Source organism: Dermochelys coriacea, chromosome 7 (genome assembly GCF_009764565.3).
Source record: "Dermochelys coriacea isolate rDerCor1 chromosome 7, rDerCor1.pri.v4, whole genome shotgun sequence".
In the NCBI taxonomy this organism is placed as follows: Eukaryota; Metazoa; Chordata; order Testudines; family Dermochelyidae; genus Dermochelys; species Dermochelys coriacea.
Window position 1 is genome coordinate 14,392,622 of NC_050074.1, and position 26,797 is coordinate 14,419,418.

Consider the following 26,797-nt stretch of genomic DNA (forward strand, 5'->3'; position numbering starts at 1 on the left):
CTGCTGAAAAGGAGAAATTTCAGTACAGTTATTATCTTATTATAATTATTTATTATTTGTAAAACAATAGCACCTAGGAGCCCATTATGGCTCTGGAGTGTATTGTGCCAGGTGCTAGTACAAAAATGATCTCTGTCCCAAAGAGTTTACAAACTCAGTATAAAATAGGTTTCAGAGTAGCAGCTGTTTTAGTCTGTATTTGCAAAAAGAAAAGGAGTACTTGTGACACCTTAGAGACTAACAAATTTATTAGAGCATAAGCTTTCGTGAGCTTTCATAAGCTACAGCTCACGAAAGCTTATGCTCTAATAAATTTGTTAGTCTCTAAGGTGCCACAAGTACTCCTTTTCTTTTTTCAGTATAAAATAGTTATACATTTAACTTTAATAATATACATTTAATTCATATATGGCTATAATTACCTATCAATAATTGAAGCACCACTCAGTTTTGGAGAGGAAAACCAATAGACAATCCCTGGAACAGTTACTTTGGTCAGTCTTGTGCCATGAAAGATGCAGTCAAAACAGAGTGGAAAAGGCAGGGAGTTATAGAACTTGGTTCCGCCCCCAGGGGCCCAGAATGAGAGAGGCAAAGTATTTATGCCCATCACAAAGCAGCCATGTGTCTTAAAGTCTCTCTTTTTTTTTTGGTGGGGAGGGGAGGGAATCAGGGTTACCAGAAGTCAAATTACAGTTAATTGGTAGATCTGTGGGAATGTTAGCATAGAATTACCATCAAGTACTTTTAACCAAATCTGGAAAAGAGAGAGAGAGCAAGAGAGAAGATGAAGACGAAGAACCCAAATCAATCAATCAATTAATCAGACACTGCATGCTTGTTTAATCATAAAATGAAATACAGCCAAAGAAAACACTTCCTTTTTGACAGGTGAGTATGATGAAATTTCATCACACTCACTCACTGGTATCCTGTTATGATGTCCTCCCAAGAGCACTGTATTAAGTGCTCCTATTGTTGTCAAGGCAAAACATGTAGGTAGAAATACATGGATTTTTATTGAATTGGTTAACTACCATTTTACTCTTCACTCTGTATAAATTTAAAAACCTGCTTAACAGTACTCTCCTTTTAAAAAAATATTCCCGAGATTTTCATAATTGTGCAGCAGCCTTGCTTATATTGGATACAGCCAAGTATATTTTTATACCAGTCACCAACTCACAATTCTTATATGTAAACACTAGTCTTCTTAATATTTTACAACTATAAACATCCAGGACCTAAAGCACTCCTGGTGTATCCTGTTGCCTTCATTGAAGCAAGACCAGTAATGCTGTAACTCTGCAGTATTGTGCCATATTTTCCTGCTATATTTACAAAATATGCAACTATAACATAGAAAAATATATTTTGGCTGCTCTGTTAGGTAACAGAATACAGCACAATTGCAATCCAGTGAGTGCAAATTAGGTTCCACATCCTTCTGCGTTAAAGAAACATGCCAGACAGATTATCTAGTACTTGCTCCTACCCAGGAGAAGTATTAAATTACTCATTGGTAATTTTATCTGCTTATTCACAAATATTTGAGAACTGAATCCCTTGCCTAAACCTTTCTGTAAATAACAGGATAAAAAGATGGCAGGAATCAGCTTTATTTCTGATGGTGCCTGATGTACTTCGATCTGAAAATAAAAGCATCAGGCTCTCCACTGAAATTGTGATTGAAAGAGAATTTCTTTCGCCTTGAGGATTTCTGCAAAAAGTTGTTCTCTTCAATTAGTTTAGAACTTGTGCATATATTTTAAGAATTCAATTTAGCTTTCTAACCATTAGATGATACAGGGATTAATGGTTACTCCAGTCTCCAGTATTTTACAGTCTTGTGTAAGGTGGTTATTCCATAACTTTTATTGACTAATGTTTTCTTTAGTGGAAAAATAGTATCTGTAGTCTGGCTTTTGTTTCATCTGTCAAGAGAATACTTTCCTTTCCTTAAGAACCCTCCTGTTTATTATCTAGTGATTTTGAGATTAAGGAGCTCAGATGACCTAAATTGTCGTGAAAGCACATAAAGAGAGATGAAGACTCTCAGCTAGACAGGAAGCTGTTACATCAAAGTTAACACTTTGAATTGTACCCAAAAATGAATAGCAAACAAGGACAGTCCCTGGAGAAAATTGATAATTTATCTAACATTCTGCACTGGAGGAAGCTCCTGAGTGATCTTCTAGAGTATCTCCAAGTAAAGTTAAGTGCAATAATGCAGCATGGAAATTACATGGATTGCTGTGGAGAGAGCCAGATCAGATAAGAAAGGCCACTTGCCAATGAAAAAGATGTTCTTGGTTATCAGTTCCAAATGATACTTTAGTAACAGAAGTCTCCAAGGGTGCCCACAAAATCAATACTCTTTGACAAAGAACGAACATACTTTCTCAAAAATAGAGGCAGGAGCTATTTGTCAGCCCACAAGCATCCAATCACTCTTGTCAAAACTGAACCACAGCCAGTTTGCCCCAATCGAAGTTTTAATCCCCTAATAGAGGAGGAGCTCATGAGAAACTTGTTAATAGAATAATTTCTGGTGTATACAAGCAATAAGCTTTGAGTGACAAAAACTCAAAGCCACAATTCATCAGATATGGAACATGACTTGCACCTCAGTGTAGTATCTACAGACCATCCGTGTGACCCGTGAGGATGAAGAATAGACAGAAGATGGTTAGAAGCCATTGTGTAAATGGTTGAGAATAATGACAGTCTTGGAGCAGGCTACTAGCAGCAGAAAAATCTCCATTAAAAAAATAATGAATCCCAACTGGATCCCACTGTCCATTGACTGACCTCCCCAACTTGAATTATAAAAAGCCCTGACCTGGAAGAATTAACTATAAAATGTGCAGTAATTTACTTGAAACTGTATTTTCACTAGAGATGTGCCTGAACTCTGATGCTAAAATAAATATACAATATTATTCAAAACCAAATGAAACAACTGACCCCATTTTGGTTTTAATGTGTTAGGCAAAGATATCAATTTGATGAAGTCTGACTAGAACTGGTAAAATTTACAGCGAAGAGTAGTCCATGAATGGGCACATATACTTCGGAACAACTTCAAACTTGACCTTCTCTTCCTCCTCCCCGCAAATATGATGGAGTTTAAATAAGCCTAGGCATAAAATTGCTATAATACTGTACCGTATCTGTTTCATTTGGTTCTGTATATGCTAGTGGAGGAGAAGCTCATGAGACACTTAATACTGTATATAGGCAATAAGCTTTGAATTAATTAGGTAGATAGCATAATATCCTCAGTGTTTACTGTATGTATGTTTGGGAGCGTGAAGAAGGTCAAAAGGGAAGAAATAACCAGCAATTGAAGAACCAAGTTTCAGAGTATGGGTTTGGCTTGGTTCGATAAGCCCCAAAAGTGTGGATGTAATGTGCAAACTCCAATGATGTTATGACAGTTATTGGAACAACCCAAACTCATAAGAAGAGGCACATGTAAAAGAAAATAATAGATTAAAAAAACTTTTAAAACTTCTAGATCCAAAGTCTTTAATTTGTGAAATAAGGAAAAGCTTCAGTGGAGTTTTTGACTTTGACTTAATTCACCTATTGCTAGCTGTAAAACTCATACAGCTCGGCTGAATAATAGATACATTCATTCTCCAGCTGCTTTGGAAGATGCTGCAGAAACTGCTGTATAATTTTGCTTCTATAAACATAATCCATATTTATTTCTGTTTCTCTTCCTGAAGTTCTTTGTATTTTTTCTTCATCCTTTAGTACCGCTACAGGTATTGCTATAGTTAAGGGTTGGTATTTGGAAGTCCCCATTATACTCCTGTATTTCCATGGATGTGCAGCTTTACTCTAATGATTTCCTTTAGGCTCAAACTTAACTAATAAGACATCAGCACAGGACTGATTTTGTTTTTTAAACTACTTTTCAGAAATGTCCCTTGAGCAATTCCTAACTTTCAGAAATTGAAAACAACAAATGACTTTGTCATTAATAAATATGCTATGGGGTCTGTCTCTTCTTGATAACTTATCTCATGTTAAGGGACTTAGAGATGTCTCCTTGTGTTTTATGTATTTTAATATGCATTGTAATTATACATTGTATCATTGTATCATGCATTGTATTAGGCTAATATAAGTAATCCTAACAGAGTAGTGTGACTATATCTGCTTAAAGAAAAGGAGTACTTGTGGCACCTTAGAGACTAACAAATTTATTAGAGCATAAGCTTTCGTGAGCTACAGCTCACTTCATCGGATGCATGTATCTGCTTATTAGCTGTGGTGTGCTGACTATATGGATGTTTGGTGTCAGAACATTTGTGTCAATAATCCATAAACTCTGTGCTTTTGTCCTGTACTGAAGAGAAAGCATCTGTGATCATGATCATAGTGTGGAACTATAAGGATGACATGTTACAGTCTAATAAAAAAGTGTGTGTTGGGGGTAGAAAATGTTGATATGGTTCATTTGACATTTTAAAAATGAAACATTTTAATTTCTCAGGCTAGATTCCCAGGGAGACTGAGGCACCAATCTCAAAACGAAGGAGAAGAAGGAGGAGCAGGTGGTGGTGGCAGTAGTGGTGACCCTCTATAACCAATAGCCCAGTGGTTAGGGCACTCACCTGGGATGTGGCAGACCCACAACTGAAAAAGGGACTTGAAGTCAGGTGTTCCTTTTCCCAGGCTACTGGCTTTTCTGGAGTGGGGCGCTCTCAGTGCCTGTGGTAGACATTCCACTTTGTATAAATAGTTAAAGATTAATTGGAGTAAGGACCATCATTGCCACCCCCAGGTGAGTGCCGAACTCCAAGGCTATAGAGTCATACTCATTCTCCCTGGCTCAGTGAATGATGGACTCCACTCCGTGACCTTTGAGTAAAGCCCACTTCTGTTGGGCTGGATGTATGTTTTGCCTTGTCTTTGACTTTGATTCAAATATTTCAGACACTTAATTTACTCTCATACAGTGGTCTATCCATTCCCACATCCATTTCAGTGCTGGAACTCTTCCACAGCTAAATTAACACTGGAATAGCTTTATTTGCTCGCATCCTCAGAGGCTAAGGAAAACTATGGATTTTTTGTGGTCCTGTTACTGGTGGCAAGGTATATCTGACAAAGTGTCAACTGGCTCAATGATGTACATACTTGTTAGACAGTTCTCGCCACTCCACAGCTGTTTGCACTCAGCATAACCGTGATCTGTGGAAAGTGAAGGAGAGACAAGAGAGGAGATAGCTGGGGGAGCTGCTTGGAGTATAGTCTTCTGTAGGCCTTTGTTCAGAGTTGCAGAAGTGATGTGACTGAGGTCAAGAGGAATTGCTTGTCCTAACCTACAGAAACCACCAGCAACCACCCGTCCAACTGTTTGCCATTTTACTAAGCCGAGTGTCTCAGCTTGGTAATACTCCCTTCAATTATCTGTGATTAATTTATTCTGTTCTACATGGCTAAGATATATCAGCTGTGGGTTGGTGTCGCCAGACCTTTGTCTTTGAGATCTGTGGGGTATGATGATATTGATCAAATATCAAAGGATTCAAATTGGTTTTTGATGAGAATGCTCATGGTTGCATGTCTGATCTTGACCAACTTGGTTTCTTAAAAGCAAGTGGTGTGGCTATGGTGCAACTACTATCCGCAGTTCCATTAGCAAGGTAAGGTGCCAAGCATCCATAAGCATGCAAAGGTTGGAAAGCCTCCTCCATAAAACAGCTCTTTATGCAGGAGTGTTTACATCCATTTTCAAATATAGTTTCATTTTTTTTACTGCACTGCATCACCCAAAAAATGCCTGGTGCATCTTGTTTATAAAAAACACCCACATTATTATTATTATTTATTATTAATTTATTGTATTAGAAATGTCCTATGTGAAATCTCATTCTTATCAGTTAAATATTATTAGCAAGATATGTTTGTGCATTTGATGTAATGAAGGTAATTGAAGTGATAGGCAAAAAAAAAATAGAAATTGAGAGTGAGTTTTAGATCTTTTCTGCTCTGGAAGTCTTAGTACAACTGATTCACCTTGAAGAGCATTATGTTGTGTTAATCAGTGATGCCCTTCAACTGTCCAATCTATCTGGCTTTTTATTTTCCTGAAAAGAGTTACTATTCCCAAGGCACAATTTTGTCTTGCAGAAATACCGATTTGTAACTCTGTATGAAAATACACTGGCATAGGTAGTTTAAAACCAATTCCCTAGGAAGAAAATAAGGAGAGGGTTTTTATCATTTAAACTGGATATATTCCAAGAATTCTCTCTTCAGTTTTATTAGCTTTCCCTACAGTATGAAATATTCAATTAAACTGTCTCTCAAATTGGCCATAATTTTCAATGGAAATTTTAAAAGTTCCACTTAGCTAACAATATCAATCACTGAGTATAATGTTCAGAGAGAATAAGAATGGCTTCCATCTGTTCATCTGAAATAAAATGTTTAACCTCAGTTTACTTTAAACTCCCTTCAAGTTTCATTTTAATAAATGTACAGACAGACAGACAAGTGCTTAGTGCTTAGCAGCCTCCTGAATGCTTTCTTATTTTGTCTTGGGTTTTGATTGCTGGATACAGAAAATGTACTGTAGATAAAAAAAATAAAAAGTTTGCAGGATCTTCATGGTTGCTTTTAACCAAATTTTGTATTAGATTTTTGTGAAATTGAGGAAACCTCTAGCTTTAAAATTGGAGTGGACCACCCCATGTGTAAAGGAAATATGAGTTTCATATATCTAAAGAGTATATAATATCTTTCCATACGATGCATTACTGACTCAGTAACATATGAAATAGTACACTTTCCTATAACTTAAAATATCTGAATATGATTTATTTATGATTGAACATAAAATGAAGATGTCAAATATAAGTTCCATTATAGCATTTGCATATAATTTAAATACCACATGGTATTTCCACATGGAAAATATTCTAAAGAGCCTCCTAAAGTGTATCTTTAAAATATATGTGCATATCCATTTGAGTCTGTAAATTTCTATGCTTACTCTCATGAAATGGGTAATCGTATTCATAAATGTAAGATTTTGCACAGGCAAATAAGTGCACTTGCAATTTTACAAGTACATATTAGGAGGATATAGAAAATTTGCCCCAAACAGGTTTGTTTCTACCATATTTCCTGCTATTTGTACACTGTTTATGGCAAAGCAAGTAGAGGGAGGGTCAGATAAAATTGACCTGAAAGTTTAAATAAATAAATAAAGGTTGGAGGAGAAGTGAAGCTGTAGGGATATCACAGCTGACTTCAATATTCTTATTAGATCTTACAAACTGACAAATAGCCAGCCTATAATGGGTGACTTAAACCAAAACAAAACAAGCTTATTATGATGCCATTAAACTAGTATCTATGCTTTAAACTCGTTACTGAACTTCTTGTGACTTGGCATCAGACCCAACTTTTTCGGGGCATGGCCTGATGGGGATAACACTTAGATCCCCCTAAATTCAATTTTTTTGATCTATGTGATACATTTATGGCATAATCAGAGAAAGCCAAGTCCAGCACTTGGAAGGTTGCCCTGATGCTGATAATGTCAACAGGACTCAAATATATATATCCTTGGGCAGATCCCTGTCTGAGTAAAATATCCGAGTCTTTTTGTGCTTTCTGTGCTTATTCTGTGCATTTTTTCAGAAAATTATACAATATTAACTCAGGTTTCTTCCATAACAAGTGGTAATGAAGCTTCAGTAAAAGTAGCTGAGGTGAATTAAATATAGAGTGGTGAAGATGGGTGGAAGAAAACAGGGAAAGGGCTTTGCATAAATGGAAGACTTAGGTACATAAAAGGGGAGGATAGTTTGAGTACAGTACATTGAAGATGTTATAATGCTAAGGGAACATTAAAGGCATTTCTCTACATAAGATTAAGTTACATCTCAAAGATAGTGTGAATAAAGTTAGGCTAGAAGATCACTGGGGTGAAACATCAAGTTGTAATAAATCCATGAAACAATGAGATGAAAAATTCTGATTACAAAAAGGTAAGGACTTAATATGCATGGTATAAAAGTTTATTTTTCAGTCAATGTGGGGCAGCATTCAGATGTCAGCTAATCAAAAGGGAAGATCAAATGGTTATAAAGTGTCTTAAAGCTCAGAAGAGGTTTGATTCTTAGTAGCACTTAATTCGTCTGTGCTTTTTCAGTCCCTCAAAATGCTACTTTCCACAAACAGCCCTGCCACAGTAGCTGGGGGCTTTCAGTCATGCAAAAGACAGATCTGTGAGCAAAGCATCCAGAAACCAGTGTTTTTTAGGGAGGGAATAACAGATGTCAGTTTTCTATTAAACAAGAGGGCAAAACCTATGATGCGCTCCAACAAATGTTGAGATGGGGTGGAGCTATCCTCATTTTCCAGGCAGTTTAGCTATTCTTCCACAGAGCACTCAGCCATCAGGTAGCAGTTTGTGAGTCAAGTCATGTGGCACTAGAATTATCACACAAGTGAATCTTGCTCCTGATGGTGACAGAAGACTTCTGGCTTGGGTCCCCTGTAGTTGTAAGCTAAGTGATTTTTCTGGGCCAGACTTGTAAACATAAATTCAACTCCCCTGCAGAGAAGTAATCCCTTTTTTGGGACTCCTCTAGAGCTGGTTGGAATTTTTCCGATGGAACCGTTTTCCATCCAAAAATGCTGATATGTCAAAAGTGAAACATTTTGCAGAAACATGTCAATATCAACAAAATTTCATTTTGAGGACAAAATGAAAAAAAATTGTGATAGGGTTGGAACTTTCTGTTTTGACATTTTCAAAATGGAACATTTCAATTTTTCACCTCAAAATGATTGATCCAAGAGGATTTTTTTGTTTTTGATGGGAAAGGGCTTTGCAATGGAAGACTTAGGTACATAAGAGGGGAAGATAGTTTGAGTACAGTACATTGAAGATGTTATAATGCTAAGGGAACATTAAAGGCATTTCTCTACATAAGATTGAGTTATATTTCAAAGATAGTGTGAATAAAATTAGGCTAAAAGATTACTGGGGTGAAACATCAAGTTGTAATAAATCCATGAAACAATGAGATGAAAAATTCTGATTACAAAAAGGTAAGGACTTAATATGCATGGTATAAAAGGGTTTTTTTTGGTCCCATTTTGGAACAGAATTGGTTTCCAAAAATTGTGAAATTTCCCTGAAACGGAAAACCTAGTTCCTGCCCAACTCTAGACATCAGTGACATGGGTAAAACTTTGTACATTCAAAAAACTGAAACTAGGCAGCTTGGGACAAGATTTTTTTTAAATTCAGATAAAGAAATTCTCTTTGATAGAATAAACTGCAGTTAGTAAAGTAATTTCCAGATGGGTTTTCCAATTACTTCATTTACTTTTTTATAGTGAATTTAGTGTTTCTGAAAGTTGATAGGTTGACAGCCCAAGAAAACCATGGCTTCTGGGTATCTATGGAACATACATAATATAGACACTGGCTCAGGACTGGGCTCTCCTGCAGTGCCCAGAGAGTGTGTTAAAGGGTGAAAATGTAGATACTTTCCTATGTCCTCTGTGTACCTGGGACCTGATTCTCAACTATTTCTGAGCTGTACTTGGACTTAGTAGACAATGTAGCTACAGGGGGCAAATTGCTGCTCACTGATCCACAGTTTTCCATCCCCAATAGAAATAGAACAGCAAGGGACTTTCCTCTGCTGTATTTATTTCTGTACACTGTCAAAGGTAGGATACTGGACTCAAGATACAGGATACTGGCAGTTCCTGTACTACTGTGTTTAAAAGATAGTTTTTCTCCTAAAATTCAATGTAATTTTGTGTGTGTTGGACAAAAGCCTCACAAGCATAGAAAAGCATGCTCCTTTCAGAGGAGTCAAAACCTTGATCTTTGCTTCTGTCTATTTTTGCTGATAGAAGAAGAGATGCCTTTTGGAGGTGAATCACTTTTTGCAACTGGCCTTAAGCTTAAGCTTGCTCCATGTTCATTTTGGGTCAGCTGTCTCTGTCTTGAGTAACAGAAGCAACTCAAAAGGAATCTATTATTGTGAAAATACATAAACAGAAAGCATAGCTTACACATGAAGGGTATTTCTTGTATTTTCACAGAAAAGTAATAGATCTGTAAAGACTAACACAGACCAGACAGTAGATGCTGGAAAGTAAAGGATCAAAGAGAGCACCATGAATCATATGGTAGTAGATCTTTGTAAACTTACGTACTTTGAATCATCATTTTATAGGTGTAAAAGCCTAAAAGAAAGTATAATTAAAATAATCTTACAAATGTTCTTCCCACTTAGGGCCAGATGTAAAGCTCACTGAACTCAATATAAGGACTTCCATTGATGTCAAGGCTCTCAGCTGGTAAATCATGTCCCATGGCCACTACTGATATTTAATATTATTTTAATGATACCCACCGCATGGTCTGATAGTCTTTACAGATCTACCCATCTATCAATCTTTCAGCCATGGCCTCTATCAATATATATAGAGAGATCTATAAAAACTAATACTATCTTTATCATTATCTTTATTTTAACAATTGCATCTAGTAAACATATACTTAGATAAGTAAGCCTTATTGGTGTATGTTTGTACAGTGACTAGCCCAATGGGGCTCGAATCTGTGATTGAGATCTCTTACCATTACAGCAATATAAATAATCATCATTTTTGTGGTGAATTTAAATGCCATTGACTATTTTACAATAACAAGCATCGTGTAACAAACCTCTTCCAGCAAAATGATATAGTATAGTAAAATAAAATATATTTGCTTCATGATATATTAGATACTGTATATATTAAATTTGTTTTTTATCCAGCAATATTGTAATTTAATCAAGACTATCATATTTATGGTGCAAATAGTAGTTTTCCACATACAAGAGATAAGACAGCAATTTTGTTCTGTTTATTAATTGCTGAGTATTTAGAGTTCTTTGGCCCAGATCCTCATCTGGTATAAATCAGCATAGCTCATTTGTTATCAGATACAATCAGAGGATCATGTCCTGGTTTCAATAATATATTGGATCATGGCAACAAGACTGTGTGGGCTATGGACTAAATAGTTTGGACTTGCTTATCTTGGCTATGCACAGGCAGTAACTGGGAAGAGAAAGAAGAAGGAAGAATAGCCACTCAGAAATAAATTTGAGAAATAAATTTAATTGTGCATTGTTGTAATTTTTCTCTCCCCCTTTTGTTCTACTTTTATGCTGACAGCTGCTCCCAGAGTTTCTCATTTATTTTCCTTAACCAATGCAATTTTCTCTTTTGAAAGCCAAGTAGTATTTTTAGCTGTGTCTGCTGATGTTGTTAGGTAGCAGAAAAGTTGTTGTTGGTGGGGTGGAGTGGGGGGTAGGGGTAAAAGACAAATGTTAAAAGGTGTCAAGTGCATGTATTTTGGTATGTGGAAAGCAACTTGATCTAATGATCTGTCATCAACTTACACTTGATGTCATTTTGTTCTCAGCTCCCATGGGTTTGATACAAATTAATTACATCAATTAACAAAATTATTTTACTAACTGAGGCCATTTCTACTTTTGAATTCTGTATCTTTTGTGTGTTGTGACTAGTTTTCTAACTACCCAGTACAGTGCTTGCAAATGATGTAAATAGGCTGCACTTATTTCTTAGCAATACAGTGCCAAATCAAATGTCTCTAGACATTTTATGAACCAGTATGATTGAAGCTTGAAAACTGTTGTCTCGTCTGCTTTTCAAAATTGGTTCACTGGCAGAGGATAAAAGAGCAAATTATTTAGGCACCAGTCCTGCAATCAGGTCCGTGCAGTAACATCCTCTTCTATGGTCTCTCTCCAGCCGTGCTGCTTTGCTGGTTGAACGTTTGCACAGTGAGGTATTTATGACCCTCTGGCACACTGTGGTTACTTGCCCCACCTTTCATACCAGAACCACATCAGTTCCTCTGTAGGAATAAGCCACTTAAAACAGCCTTAAAAATTACACTTTGGTGTCAGCCATCATATGTCCATGGGGGTCTGACAAAGACCAGCAATAAAGAAACAAGTTTGCTGTGTGCCTTTTTTATTAGTTTGAGTATCTGAGCTTAATGGCAACAATCCCCTTTTAAACATGAGGTATATTTTCTTGTGATCTTGTGACCTTTAGTATGATGTGATGCAATGTAAACTGACACACCACACTTGAAATAATGTGAAACAACAAGACAATGTGACTCAAGTACCTCGATGTGGTGTAACATAGATAATGTAGTCGATACAGTAGATATCTGCATCAGCATGGTTCACTGACTAATAGTATTATGAGGTGATAGTTTGTCTTTTCCCTATTCTAGCATGATCGATCAGTCTGTCTATGATATTTCTAAGCACCCATCACTATACTATCTGAGCATCAAGACAACAATCTATTAAAATTAGATGCTTATTAATGCTCATTTCTGTTTTTGATGATTTGGGACATTGGAGAAATTAAAATGTCCTTTAATTTTTGTTGTAAATCCAATCAGTATAAAAGTTGAAGCTGTAATCCCTATGGGCCAGATTGCAATTCCCTGTCTCATGCTGCATAATTTACCCCTTAAGTAGTCCCTTTGAAGCCTATACAACTACTCCAGGAGTAAAGTACCTATGCATATCAGAAATGAGTAAGGATATCCCAATCTCATCCTGAGGTGGTGGTGGTTATTATTAGTTGTTGTTATTATCTTTCTTTTTCTGCCAGCAACAGTGAGCTGCACTCAGCTATAATTGAAGGTAGAGATTATGTGAAATGTGTTTTGAATAATATATGAATCAGTCGGACATATTTAATATGTATTTAAAAATAAAGATAAATACAACGGGTATTTGCTTAGAACATCCCCTTTTGTGTTGAGGAGAGGAGATTTGGGAAATGTAGCTCCTTGATAATCTTTGCACAGTCTCTCTCAAATCATTACATAACAGAGGCAGAGTTTTCTTTCTGAGGTACTTGCTATATGGATCTTCTGACACCCCTCAAAACAATTCAGTAGAGTTCCTGAATATATGCTGGAATCATAGGTTACCCCCACCAGCTCTCCACTTTCCCAGCTGCCTGGCCATGAGTGCCATGCATCTACTGAGACACATCTTCCTCACATATAATTGCTTCAGAATATTATATTATAGTATTATAGTTCCTCTGCTCATTTCCAGCCTTGTTGTCACTCCTCCATGTGACTCCCTTTCTCCCACTCTCTCCAATTCTCCTGAGAGTTCATTGAGGAGGCAGTAGGGAGCCAGAACAAGGTGGAGGGGTAATATCAGAAAGACTGGTCACCTAACCTCATGAAAAAATTAGTTTAAATTGTTAATTGAGTTGAGAATCCTTATCCTTAATTAGGGGTTTAGTGCCTCTTAGGAGGCTTCAAGTTAAATCCATACTTAGGTCACAATCAGTAGTGTAGTTGAGAGTAAACGTATGTAAACAGAGTCTACCTCACTTCTCATTTGTGGAATGCGGAAGTTAGGTTAGGTTATCTTCTTTTCTTTTCTTTTCTTTTCTTTTCTTTTCTTCTTATTCCCCGATGCAACAGGAGCTCTCCAGGTTCTTGTGCAAGAGTAGTGGCCTGTGAAGATCCCTATTGACTTAGAGGGAGAGATCAAACTCCTTTTAAGGTCAATGAAAAGTCTCTCTGACTTAAAATGAAAAAATCCACACGCACCCCGAGCAGCATAGTTAAACCAATCTAATCCCTGGTGTAGAGAACGCTAGGTCAATGGAAGAATTCTCCTGTTGAACGAGCTATCATCTTTCAGGGAGGTGGATTACCTATACCTATGGGAGAATCCCTCCCATCAGCATAGGTAGTGTCTACACTTAAGTGGTGCAGCTGTGCTGCTTCAGCATTTTAAGTGTAGAGATGCCCTTACCATGGGTGAAGAGGTCTGTCATGTGGAGTTCATTGCACGATCAGGACCATAGAAAGAAGCAATATATGGATCTTCTACTTAGCTCTTTCACTGCTGTGTTGTATACCAGGTACATGATACAAAATACTCTTATGGTAATTGTTGAATGCTTATGATAATAATGATGAAAATATAACAGTTGATGATAATAACATAAATAAGGCTAAATCAAATGGCAACTGTGTGCTTGGAAAAAAAAATAAAGACAGTGTCTATGTCAAGGATCTGATAATATGAAAAGTATTTTACAATACTGTGTGGCCAAAATGCCAGTATTTCAGTGAACTCTTTCAGTACAAAGGGGTTTCAGTACCAACTGGGTTAACAGTACCCAATTATCATGCAGGGATTTTATCAGACCCTGTAAATACCAATGAACCTACAACTCACATTATTTTAAATATTGCATTTAAAAATGGTTTCAAAATAAAACGTCTCTTAAAGATAATGTCTACATCAAAACATGTAAACCACACACACAAGAATAATACATTCTAATTTTAATAGAAGTCTGTGTGGGCCTTGGGGGATGAGCCTGCTCACAGTCAGTTGCAGAACTGGGGCCTATGTGAAATTCAAATCTTTCTGCTGGTTATGTTTGTGTTCCCTTTCGTGAAAGTCCAACAGTCCATGAAAAGACAGCAGTATAAGAGATTGTATGATTGTAGAATAAATCTTTTGACTTCTTTTCTCAGTAAAAGTGTTGTTGCATGGTCATTTCTAGGGTGAATGATATACCAGATGCACCTCTCTCTAATACTTTTCTTTATATTTGTTATATTAAGATACCGTACAATACCTGTCACATTTTTGTTCCATGTAACACAGATGGCAGCACACTGCATGGGCCAGTTTTCATTCAGGAACCAAACAATGTGATTTTTCCACTGGATTCCGAGGAAAAGAAAGTGAAGTTGAGCTGTGACGTAAAGGGAAATCCTAAACCAACTATCAGGTTTGTTACATATTTTGCCATTCTTTAGCATGCCTTCTCCATGATCGTGTCTCTCCAAGACATATGTCTGCATGCATCCCACACAGAGAAGCTCTTTCAGAATTTGGGATGTGATGTATCTTTATCTGCTGGTGGGTTTCGATTTTGAATTGATGCAATAGATTACCCTTTCGTATCACTTTTAAAATTCATGAAACACACCGAAACAATAATGTAGTTAATTTGAATCCTATTCATTTATTGCTAAAGCTTCTTAAGACTTGCTTTGACACATTAAATGAGATATTTGGGATTAAAATCTTTATGCAATACATTGAATCTACCTAAAATCCCCTGAATTTTAAAGTGTTTAAAAATCTGGTCCTTACGCCCTCTTTTTTGCCACAAAAATTGCACATTAATGCTGTGTGCAAATGAGCAGTGTGAGTTCTAACTTTCTGTGCACAATCATGATAATTTCACAGTAAATTATCTGCATGCAGAACTGAAAATCTGTCCCTTAAGATCTATGTGCTTAACTATATTAAAAATCTGTAAAATTTCAATAATGGTACTTACAATTCCTAGCTTTATAATGTGCTTTGAGAACCTTGGATGAAAGAAGCTATATATGTATGAAAATATGCTGTTCTGGTGGTACTGTTGTTATTACATAGAATTAATCTGGTTGTTTTAACCAATTTAACCTGGTGTCTCCCTCCCCGCCACCCTCCACCCCCCATTTTGCTCTCTAGTGTAAATGCCCACTTTGAAACTGATTAAACTCATAAGACCCCAATCCTGTTGCTGTTTTCTGGCAATACTTAGCATTTAATACAGTAGATTATGTTGATTCACTCATGCAAATATATTCAAATTCCTTCCCCGTAGGTTCCAATACAGGGAACTGCTTTGAGGATCTAATCCTTTATATGTTCCATCATAGGCTGCTAGAGATGGCAGTTGTAACTGGGGAGAGATTTTGTTAGGAAATCTTGATGCCCCAGTTTGTTAAAACATCTGCTGTGAGTGAGTTTTCTTAAAATTAAAAGCAAACAAACAACTAAGGCAGAAAAAGAAAAGAAGTTGAGTGGTTCAAAAATTCTGTTTCTGGGGCTTCCCCTTGCAAAATGATTAATTCCAAAGACTAACAACATCAATAACAACAGCCAAAACAATAAGAACATTAATCAAATCAGTGACTGAAATATATGTTAAGGATGTTGCTCTATAAGTGAAATATTAGAACATTTCAATGTGGTGCAGGAAACATGCATTTTCATGCTGGGTTTAAAAATAAGAAATCATGTGTTGTAATGTTTTCTGTATTTACTTTTCATGTTGCTTTAGAAACATACAGAAATATTGGTTAATGTTAGCAGAATTCAACTCCTAGAATTTTTATACTATAGGTGGAAGTTAAATGGAACCAGTGTTGATGTCAGTATGGATTACCGCTACACTGTGGTGGGAGGCAGCTTGTTGATCAATAACCCCAATAAAACCCAAGATATTGGAATGTACCAGTGCATAGCAACAAACTCATTTGGAACCATTGTTAGCAGAGAGGCAAAACTTCAGTTTGCTTGTAAGTAGCGATTACAACCCATGGCAAATACTGAATTCTTGCAATATAATGCTGGAAAAATGGTAAGATGATGGCTTTTTTTTTAACCTCATCTAATTTGTTATTCATTATTCTTTGCTATGCTGCTTGTTTTGTTCAGAACATAACTTGACTAAATCTGAGTGAGGATTGGAAATGTTCTATTTTGTGACTAGTTAACTAAATGGGCATACAGCACATAATGTGTATATTTGCCTAGCGATAAGAGACAGTGTCTGTGTGAGTACATGGCAGTAGGAAACATGCTACTAACACTTTTTACAAGTGAATAATAGAAATGTTCAAAAATGATTTTTCCCTCCAATGGAAAACAAAGATTTTAAAGCTTCAAAAGTGCCCAAAGGGACATGCCTTTCAGAAGCAGCAGTTCCATAATGGCAATTTTTATCACTCCTGTGATAGAAGATCCAGTGGGAGGTACATATCAGACAGTTTTTAAGTGCTGATGTAACATACCTCCTGGGTGTGGTGTTCTGTCCCACTTGTAACACCGATGGACCCCGGACCTCTGGAGCTAAATGCATGAGGCTCTACTGCATGAGCTAAAAGCCATTTGGCCCTTAGCTAAAGCTGTAGAGCAGACTCATTAATCTCTAAGTGGTCTCGGTGCCACTACATGGGACGGAACACTACACCCAGGAAATGTGTGGGTTATACTGACACAGTGTACGGGTGTATATATACACAATATTGAAATTAATGTAAAGGTGATGTGCAATGCTAAGTTCTTTATATGTGTTATTTATGTATCATGTACATTGATTTATCTGATCATTTTAGAACCACCAAAGTTGCTTTTGTTTTTTTTTTAAAGGCTGCTTTATAATATTTATTTAAGGCCTATTCAGCACTTTTGACACACCTTCATAAATAAGGAGAGCTAAATAAGTGTTTATGGGCTTGAACCTTCATTGTTTGAAGCCAGTAAGAATTCTGCATTTGACTTCATAGAGTGCAGTATGAGAGTCCTTTGAAAGGAAGACCATGGATAATAAAGAGCCATGGCCAACCTCCTTGGCTAGCAGGCATAATAGCACTAAGGGCAAGTCCCTCCTCCTTCATACCTGTAAGCTCTGAGGGTATGTCTACACAGCAGCTAGATACCCGCAGCTGGCCCAGGCCAGCAAACTTGATTTATTGGTGGGTAGGCTTCCTGGCTTGGGCTTAGGCCCAGACTCTAGGACTCTGCAAAGTGGGAGGCTACCAGAGCTTGAGCTCCAGCCCAAAAGTCTACACAGCAATGAAACAGTCCTGGAGCCCAAGTCTCGCGAGTCCAAGTCAGCTGTCACAGGCCAGCAGAGGGGCCTTGCTACTTGCTGTGTAGACATACCCTGAGAGGCTTTGTGCTGTGAAAGGTGCAAGCTATACCTTAACAATAATTTTCTTCATGTGCTTTTTTGGTCAGATCTTAGTATTTCTTAAGCATAATTTACCTGGTAAGGGAAAGCTAGACTTTTAATATAATGCAATATGTTTAATGGACTGTCTAATATGTACAATTAATGTGATACTATTCTACAAGTAAAAGGGGTAAGATGCCAAATTTGTACCAGATTTGCTGCACACAAAAAGGTGATTTGCAATGAGAAACAGAGCTGTGGGAAGCTAAAGTCTTCCCTCTCCCAGAGTAGTTAACAATATATTATCAGTTTTTCTTACGATCTGCTTGTGTTTTCCCATGACTAAAGATGCTCTTTCACTGTAGAGCGCTAATGAACTGCTTCCTCAAAACTCATCTAATAACGTTAGATTTCAGTATGTCAAGGGGATTGTTTCATAAATATTGTTTTGGGCCTGCTTCTCTGCATATCACTTGCTTCACAGCAGCCCAAATCTTACAAATCAAGGACTTCCAATATCCATCAGGCTAAGCCTTTGCAATGTCATTATTCATAGGTAAGCACTTGAAAACAGTTTGTGCTATAATAGTATCATTTATGAAAGTCAATAATGATCTCAGCTTCTAGCTACCTAGAGGGTGAGAGCAGGTGTAGTAAGTTAAGAGTTCAGTGATGTAAAGCAAGGTCCTGCTCTCATCAAAATCAATTGTCAGATTCCCACTGACTACATGAATGGGAGCACTATATTCATTAAGCCATTTTGTATCAAATGACCATTAGCTGGTAATCACAAAAACAATCTGTATTTAAAAAAACCAACCAATCATAACATTGCATATTTATTTTCAAACATGGAACCTTAATGTCTATTATATTTATAATTAATTGATTTATCTTTCTTGACAATAATAAATCTGGACTGTACTTGGAGTTTTGATAGATGACCAAGCATAAGATAGGCTTGACTGATTCTTAATTAAGAAGGTTGCTTTAAGAGGTTGTTTCTTAGCCCTTAAAATGGTGATGGATGAGTGTTTGGATAAATAAATTGCTCAAATTTAGATCAATTAGATTTTAATCATGTTAGGAACATTTGTATTGGAGATGGGGAGAAAAACAAGCATTTGTTAAGTCAGACTCCGCTCTTCAACAAAACAGTAAGTCATTCCGAGTTATATGAGCAAAGAGATTTCAACCAGAACTGGCTGAATTCTGAAATACCCACTGTAGTTTTAATTTTATTACACAAGCTCTGCCTTTGAGAAATGTGAATCTGTTTTAATAATGCATGTTTTTTAACACTGACATTCCAAGATATGTGGATGTGCCAGTGCTATTTAATACAATGAAATGAACAATAGGAGGCACTTGTTGCAGGAACTGGAAGTCCTAGCTAATTCAGAGCACGTAACCTCTTTCCCTTATACTTTTTTCTGACATTATCATTTTTGAACTGCCCTCTGTAGGTTTTTTATGGAATAATCTAAAATTATTTCCTAGCAAGAATCCATTCTAGCAGTCTCAAGTGTCTCAGTATAGTCCATTTGCCCTCAATCCCTCTCTCTGGATTTTTTCCTTTTACCAGGGTTATTTACCCTGAATATAACCCCTTTGTATGGCATTTGGAGACCTAGAAACTTGCTATTATTGCACTTGCAATCTCTGACCTACCTGCAGCTCCAGCAATTCAACTGTGGTCTCTCAAGCATTGTTACCGTTACATATTATGACATTCTTAGCTGTGGAATACCATTTTGTCCAAGACTCAATTGTTTTACCAGCCAGCGCCTTTCACTGCTTTGTCTTTAAAATGAACAATCCATTTTTCTCTGGGCTGCTCTGTATTTATGCAGTTTGTTATCTCGTTCTTATTTGAGAGCTAAGTTATTGCCAACCCTTTTGAGACTAATGCTCGCTTTTAAGTGCAAGGGTTAAATTCTGAATCCAGGGGCATCATTAAAAGATGTTCATTCTTATTTCAAGGGCTAAATTATTCTTCTCTAGCCTTTTCACTGCAGATTAAACTCTGAAATAGCTATTCAGCCTCCTGTGGAGGTCAGAGAGGATCAGCAATTTATTCCTGACCTATGTATTTTGGTTACAAACTAATTATGATGAAAGTGCTAATATATGCCCCCAAATACTTGCTTTGTTATACATCATTAACATTTCAAATTTGTTCCTTTTTTTCTTGACATGCTAGTTGTCTCTTAAATTGAACACATTTTCAAAAAGTAAGGAGTCTGCTACACCACACTAATGGAATATGGATTAATGATTCTTTAAACCCTGTGCTTGTAGCAGTACAGATTCACAGGGGGGTGGGGGAGAAGCCTTAAACTCTTAATATGAGACCCAAAATTGCTTTTCAAAATGATATATGAAAACACACTTAAACTAAATTAAATTGTGTGTTTTCTCTTTTGTGGAGGAGGGATAGTTTGACAATTTTATTTGCTGTACGGTAGCTTGTGTTCAGAAATAAAGGGCCTGAAATCGATAGGGAGTCTTGCCTAGGTAAGAAATGCAGCCCCTGTGCTGTGTTTTAAATGTATTCATCTATTCAAAGATAACATTAAAAATTCTAACTATGGCCTCAGTCGTGCTTCCATTGAAGTCCATGGTAAAACTGCTATTGACTTCAGTGGCGTTAGATCAGGCCCTGCTAGCACATGACTGTATCACAAAGTCCTTATCCTTCAAGGTATTGAGCATGGATTACACCTGAAATTCTTAACTCCACAAGTATTGTGCCTGATCCAACTCCCACTGACGGCAATAGAAGTCTCGCCACTGATTTTATGGAAAGTTGGATCAAGGCCATATGGCTGAGTTTAGGAGTGAGCCCTTTGAGAAGTATGTGTGAAGGGGGAACACTGTTCAGACTGTCCCTGGGTTTAGGAATCAGTAGGACCAACCTATGGTTGAGCAGATATTTGGAGGGAGAGTGGGTGTCTCAAGACAGGAGCTTGAGGAAGTCCTTGGCAACGATGTGCTTCCTCCATGTATACATCACAAGATATTTCTATTAATTTTTAAATCCAGCAACATTCAGAAGTGTATTTGTAAACTGATCATCTACTTTCTGCTTTAGAGTGCCATAATGTATGTGTGTGTATGAATTTTCATTTAAACTAAGGTTTCAGAGTAGCAGCCGTGTTAGTCTGTATTCGCAAAAAGAAAAGGAGAACTTGTGGCACCTTAGAGACTAACAAATTTATTAGAGCATAAGCTTTCGTGAGCTACAGCTCACTTCATCGGATGCATTTGGTGGAAAAAACAGAGGAGAGATTTATATACACACACACAGAGAACATGAAACAATGGGTTTATCATACACACTGTAAGGAGAGTGATCACTTAAGATAAGCCATCACCAGCAGCGGGGGGGGGGGGAAAGGAGGAAAACCTTTCATGGTAACAGGCAAGGTAGGCTAATTCCAGCAGTTAACAAGAATATCAGAGGAACAGTGGGGGGTGGGGTGGGAGGGAGAAATACCATGGGGAAATAGTTTTACTTTGTGTAATGACTCATCCATTCCCAGTCTCTATTCAAGCCTAAGTTAATTGTATCCAGTTTGCAAATTAATTCCAATTCAGCAGTCTCTCGTTGGAGTCTGTTTTTGAAGCTTTTTTGTTGAAGTATAGCCACTCTTAGGTCTGTGATCGAGTGACCAGAGAGATTGAAGTGTTCTCCAACTGGTTTTTGAATGTTATAATTCTTGACGTCTGATTTGTGTCCATTCATTCTTTTACGTAGAGACTGTCCAGTTTGGCCAATGTACATGGCAGAGGGGCATTGCTGGCACATGATGGCATATATCACATTGGTAGATGCGCAGGTGAACGAGCCTCTGATAGTGTGGCTGATGTGATTAGGCCCTATGATGGTATCCCCTGAATAGATATGTGGACAGAGTTGGCAACGGGCTTTGTTGCAAGGATAGGTTCCTGGGTTAGTGGTTCTGTTGTGTGGTGTGTGGTTGCTGGTGAGTATTTGCTTCAGATTGGGGGGCTGTCTGTAAGCAAGGACTGGCCTGTCTCCCAAGATCTGTGAGAGTGATGGCTCGTCCTTCAGGATAGGTTGTAGATCCTTGATGATGCGTTGGAGAGGTTTTAGTTGGGGGCTGAAGGTGATGGCTAGTGGCGTTCTGTTGTTTTCTTTGTTGGGCCTGTCCTGTAGTAGGTGACTTCTGGGCACTCTTCTGGCTCTGTCAATCTGTTTCTTCACTTCAGCAGGTGGGTATTGTAGTTGTAGGAATGCATGATAAGATCTTGTAGGTGTTTGTCTCTGTCTGAGGGGTTGGAGCAAATGCGGTTATATCGTAGCGCTTGGCTGTAGACAATAGATCGAGTGGTATGATGTGTGTGTATATAAATCTCTCCTCTGTTTTTTCCACCAAATGCATCCGATGAAGTGAGCTGTAGCTCACGAAAGCTTATGCTCTAATAAATTTGTTAGTCTCTAAGGTGCCACAAGTACTCATTTAAACTAAGGCTTCTTTCAGGAAAGCTCCGCTTGGGGAAAAAGTACAGGGAACTTTGAAGCTTGCCTCCCCCATATAAAGCCTATGGTGAAAAGGGGGTGTGGCCCATCACCACATACACCAAAGAAATTCCACTTAAAGAAACACAGTTATACCTATGCCTTGACACTGCAAACCCTTTTTTGATGGGTAATAAGGAGCACAAGGCTGTACGCTGGTGCACATGGGAGCAGAAGTTACACATGGGCACAAGTAACATTGAATGCAGGGGGCTTGATCCTGCATAGCACAGGTACAGAGTGCTGTACATATAAGTGTAAAGTAATAGGTAATGGCTTGGACAGGAAAGTAAAAGGTAATGGGCTACACAGGGAGTGTGATCCTAGCATTGCTGCATGGCTGCCAGATAATTCCTAGATACTAGCAAAAGTAAGATGGAAGAGGGAAGTATGTAACAAAACGTCTCATTTCCATGCTGAGGATTGTCCTGTCAGACATGGCCATTTTTTATCCTCACCTCAGGTTGTGTGTATGCTATTAACAGTAATAACAGCAAGGTGACATGTGTGCTTAAGATTTATTTCCACTTGTCTGGGGACTCTGCTAGTTTCTAACTTTACCTGTACATAGTTACCCCTACTCAGACTTGTCCTGGAGTGCACCAGCCTTGTGCTGTGTGCTTTGACTTGCAAGATCAAGGCTTAAATGTTGTCCACAACTTTTCTAGAAGTAAGTCTCAAGCCCCTTAGCATGCACGCTCCCTTATTCTCAAGAGCGTGGGGTACAAAATACTTGGACTAGTCTGAGCACTTAATTGCTGTTCTCAGCATAAAAATTAGGTGCTCAGCAAGCCACTCCTCTCAATGGCCCTTGAATGGGGTAGCACCTGTGTGACTGAGAGAAGAATGTAGGCCCCAATACCAGTTATAAAGAGACAATTGTTTCAGGATGCAGGTCTACTACTGCTACATAAACACTGAAGGAACATTCTGGGGCACGTGTTCAAACTACTATAAACGTGAAGACAAAGAGGAGACATTTGCTTTGTAAGAAGGTGATATTTCCGTGGAAAGATTCTTTAACAATGACTTCATTATTGTATCAAATGATTGACATCAGTTTTATCATTACATCAGATGGATATGCAGTAGAGTGACGATTCTTCACTGTAATATTATTGAGTTGCCATATTGTGATTGATTTGCAAAACTGAAAAAAACAACAGCTCTGTTGTATGTTTCAGTTAATTGGAGCCCTGCTCATATGAGAGGCTAAACCTACTCTTGGTTTATTGACCTGTTGGGGTCCCAGAAATCTCCAACAACTCACGCTTTGTGACCCCTTCCTAGCAGAAACCATATTGTTGTAGAGAGAAACCTTCACGACAGAGCTGAAAACTTAGGGATAAACCCCATATTTATCCCCTGGAAGAATCCCAACTATCACAAATGTTTTGTCTAGTCTCTTTTGATGCAGCCATCACTAACCAAAAAATGACGATGAAACAAATTCAGTTGCCTTTATTCACACTGAGTAGAGTCTGGGATGACTTGCGGAATAAGATACGACTCAAAATGAGTAAAAGGATTGCAGAATCAGTCCCAAATAAAGAGGATAGCTTAGAAGCGTTGGTAAAAAGCTGTGATATTATTTCAGTTCCTTTGCTTTTGTTCACAAACCTTTGTTAAATGACTTTTTTTTTAAATTAAATCTGTTGTTTTAAAATCCATTTGAGTTAGTGAAACGGAGGTGAAGGATGACAGTAATATCTCTGTCTCAAACACACACTGACACACACACTCTGGCATATATAATATAATATAATCTTATATTTCAGATAGCTCACTTTATTTTCTGTGAAGCACACACTCTCCTAATATGATAAACTTAATATCATATTTTATTTCATTAAATGCTCAACCGTGATTTTACCACCAGGCCCGAGTAAGGTGCAGTGCATCTTAGCACTGTCTCAGGAGCAACCCAGGAAGGAGATTCTGACTCACTCTCATAGTCTCCCTCCTGCTTGAGCTGCTACTCTGGGAAGTCAGTAAACTGCAACCAGTCTATACCCAAACCAGCGTATGTTGCCTGGCACATTGAGGATGCGCAGCCAAGGCTCTGCCCAGTTCTGCTGCCTCCCACCTGCCTGTGCAAGATTTAGCCTACTCCCTCACTGCTACCCAGGATGCTAGTAGCCAGTAGCAGGATGCAAGGGAGGAAGGGGGCCCTGATGTTGCTATGGTAGCCAGCGTAAAATTTGGCCTGAAGTACCTGAGCTCTTCAACAAGATGTACAGCTAGACATGGAAAGATACAAAGGCAGTAGCTACATGCAATAGCTTTGATTTAAAAATAAATAAATAGACTACCCACAAATTGGGATTTATTATAAACTGGCCATAAAGTGAGATGAATATATTTATTACAAACTACAAGTTCTCATCACATGATGATGATTATGCAATAAAAATCTAGAGGGACAAAAAACAGCATATAGTTCATTAATCGTGTAATAGTTTTGCTTCCTTTAGTTATGAGTAATACTTTTAAGGTTGATGTGACTGAAAGATGAGATTGTATTTAAATGCATGTTTCACTATTTTTGTCCTGTTTGTTTTAGCTTTGGAATATTAATATATCCCACTCTATGTAAACAGCCAGTGCCACTGGTCCTGCTGCACTATCATTAAAGCCCCAATTGAGTCCCTCTGAAATCAACACGATTTATTTAATCTGAGTCTTACTTAGTCATTTTCCCTTTTGTTTCTGGGAGTCTTCCACATGGCAGCAGGGCAGGGGGAAAAACACTTTGAAAAAGAAAATAAAAGCAAAGAAGATGTAATTGCAAAAACACCTACATTAGCAGGAGAACTCGGATGGGTGTAGTGCCTCTGAACTCACTTTTTGTTAAACTGACTAGATTTCATGTTGATGCATCCCTTTAAATGTCAGTCCATAATATTTCTGGGACTGAAATCTAAGGCTTTGCATCCTTGCCTCCCTTCTTTTGGTAGAACTACTAAAAGACTCAGGATATTAAACCTATGTCATTCTTTATGCTTGTTTGTCATTAAGATTCTGGCTGTCGCTTACCCAGGTTTGCAGTGCAGGGAAGTATGGAGGGTTGGGAGGGTAAGAGGAGTCTCGCTTACCCCTTGGCAGTCCCTATATCAAGACTTTTCAGTCCCTGTCTTCAGGATAACTGGGATTGCTCACTCTCTGTTTCTTCAAAGATGCCTGGCACCCCAGAAGGGACTGGAAGGAAGTGAGGTTGTGTCTGCCCTGTACTACACACCAGCCATTGGAAATCAGTCAGGGTAGCAGCAAGCACTCTGACTCTGCATATCTGGAAGCTCCTCCTTGAACCAGAACGTCTCCCAGTGCTCTCCCTGGGGTAGTGCAGCACAGCACGGCAGGGCTGTGCCTACAAGGAGCCCATAGTCAGGGACCAGACTGACTCCTCTTGGAATCAGTGAGGGATTATTACTTTCTCTTAGAGCCCAATCTCTGCTCTCATTGATGTCAGTGGGAGTTATGCTATTGATTTCAAGCCTCTAATGAATTCCATTGTATATTACATTTTACCTTTGTTGCAGTGTAAAACAGGAAAATGTATGCTAATTTGTTGCATAGTACATTTTTCACTCAAATTATACATGTCCTTCATTGTGGGGAGGAGGTATTCTCCAACCAATGAAGTCTTTTCTGGGTGCACTTTACCTACCTAGTTCTGCATCAGATACACTGTAATCTTTACCTGATGTTTTAAATATAGTTCTCAGCACATCTTTTTCACCAGCTCCTATATCCAATGACCGTCTCCTCTCTCTCAAGCAGTTGTTTTCCACATAAACAACCTACCTCAAGCAGGACAAGAGAGCTCCTCAAAATAACGTTTGGCTAGTTCTGATTGAAGAATGTGGAGAGACAGGTTGGTGGATGCCTCATGAGATTGTGCAATTCGACACACACCCCATCACCAGCCATGGCCAAGTCAGTCAGCTCTTCAGAGCGCTTGTATTCTAATTCTCATTGATCTCAGTGGGAGCAGGATAGGCCCAGATGTGTAGTCATGTTGCGTAATGCATTACTTGAAAGCATTCAGATTAGTACTATGATGAATGCGGTATCTGAACCTGGATAGAATAGAATAGCTTCCACCAATCTAAGACTCAATCCTGCTCTCCTTAAAATCAATAGCAAAACTCCAATTGACATCAAAGGGAGCAGAATTGGGCCCTTAAAGGGAAATAATCCTCAAAAAATTGCCTACCAGCTGAAGTTAACAAATGTAAAATGATTTGCAGATGTTTATGGTAAATATTTTAGTATAAACTTTCCAAGATGTGTTCATTCATTATTTATGTATCGTCACGCCAAGTACCTTAAAGATGAGAATGGGCGGGGCGGGACAAGAGAGAGAAAGCAAAGCTCATGATACTGCAGATGGTACAGGTGAAATGTGCACAGCAAAGGAGTTGTTAA

General features: G+C 38.0%; 1 protein-coding gene across 8 annotated transcripts in view; it reads left to right on the top strand.

Annotated features, from left to right (window-relative positions):
- The window catches only part of CNTN4 (contactin 4), a 657,694-nt gene that overhangs the window by 415,622 nt on the left and 215,275 nt on the right, over positions 1 to 26,797 (top strand). For all 8 annotated transcript variants that reach the window (XM_038410564.2, XM_038410563.2, XM_038410561.2 and 5 more), the window contains 2 exons: positions 14,751 to 14,877; positions 16,269 to 16,444. In XM_038410564.2, the coding sequence (XP_038266492.1) occupies positions 14,751 to 14,877; positions 16,269 to 16,444 (303 nt within the window). The remainder of the gene's footprint in view (positions 1 to 14,750; positions 14,878 to 16,268; positions 16,445 to 26,797) is intronic.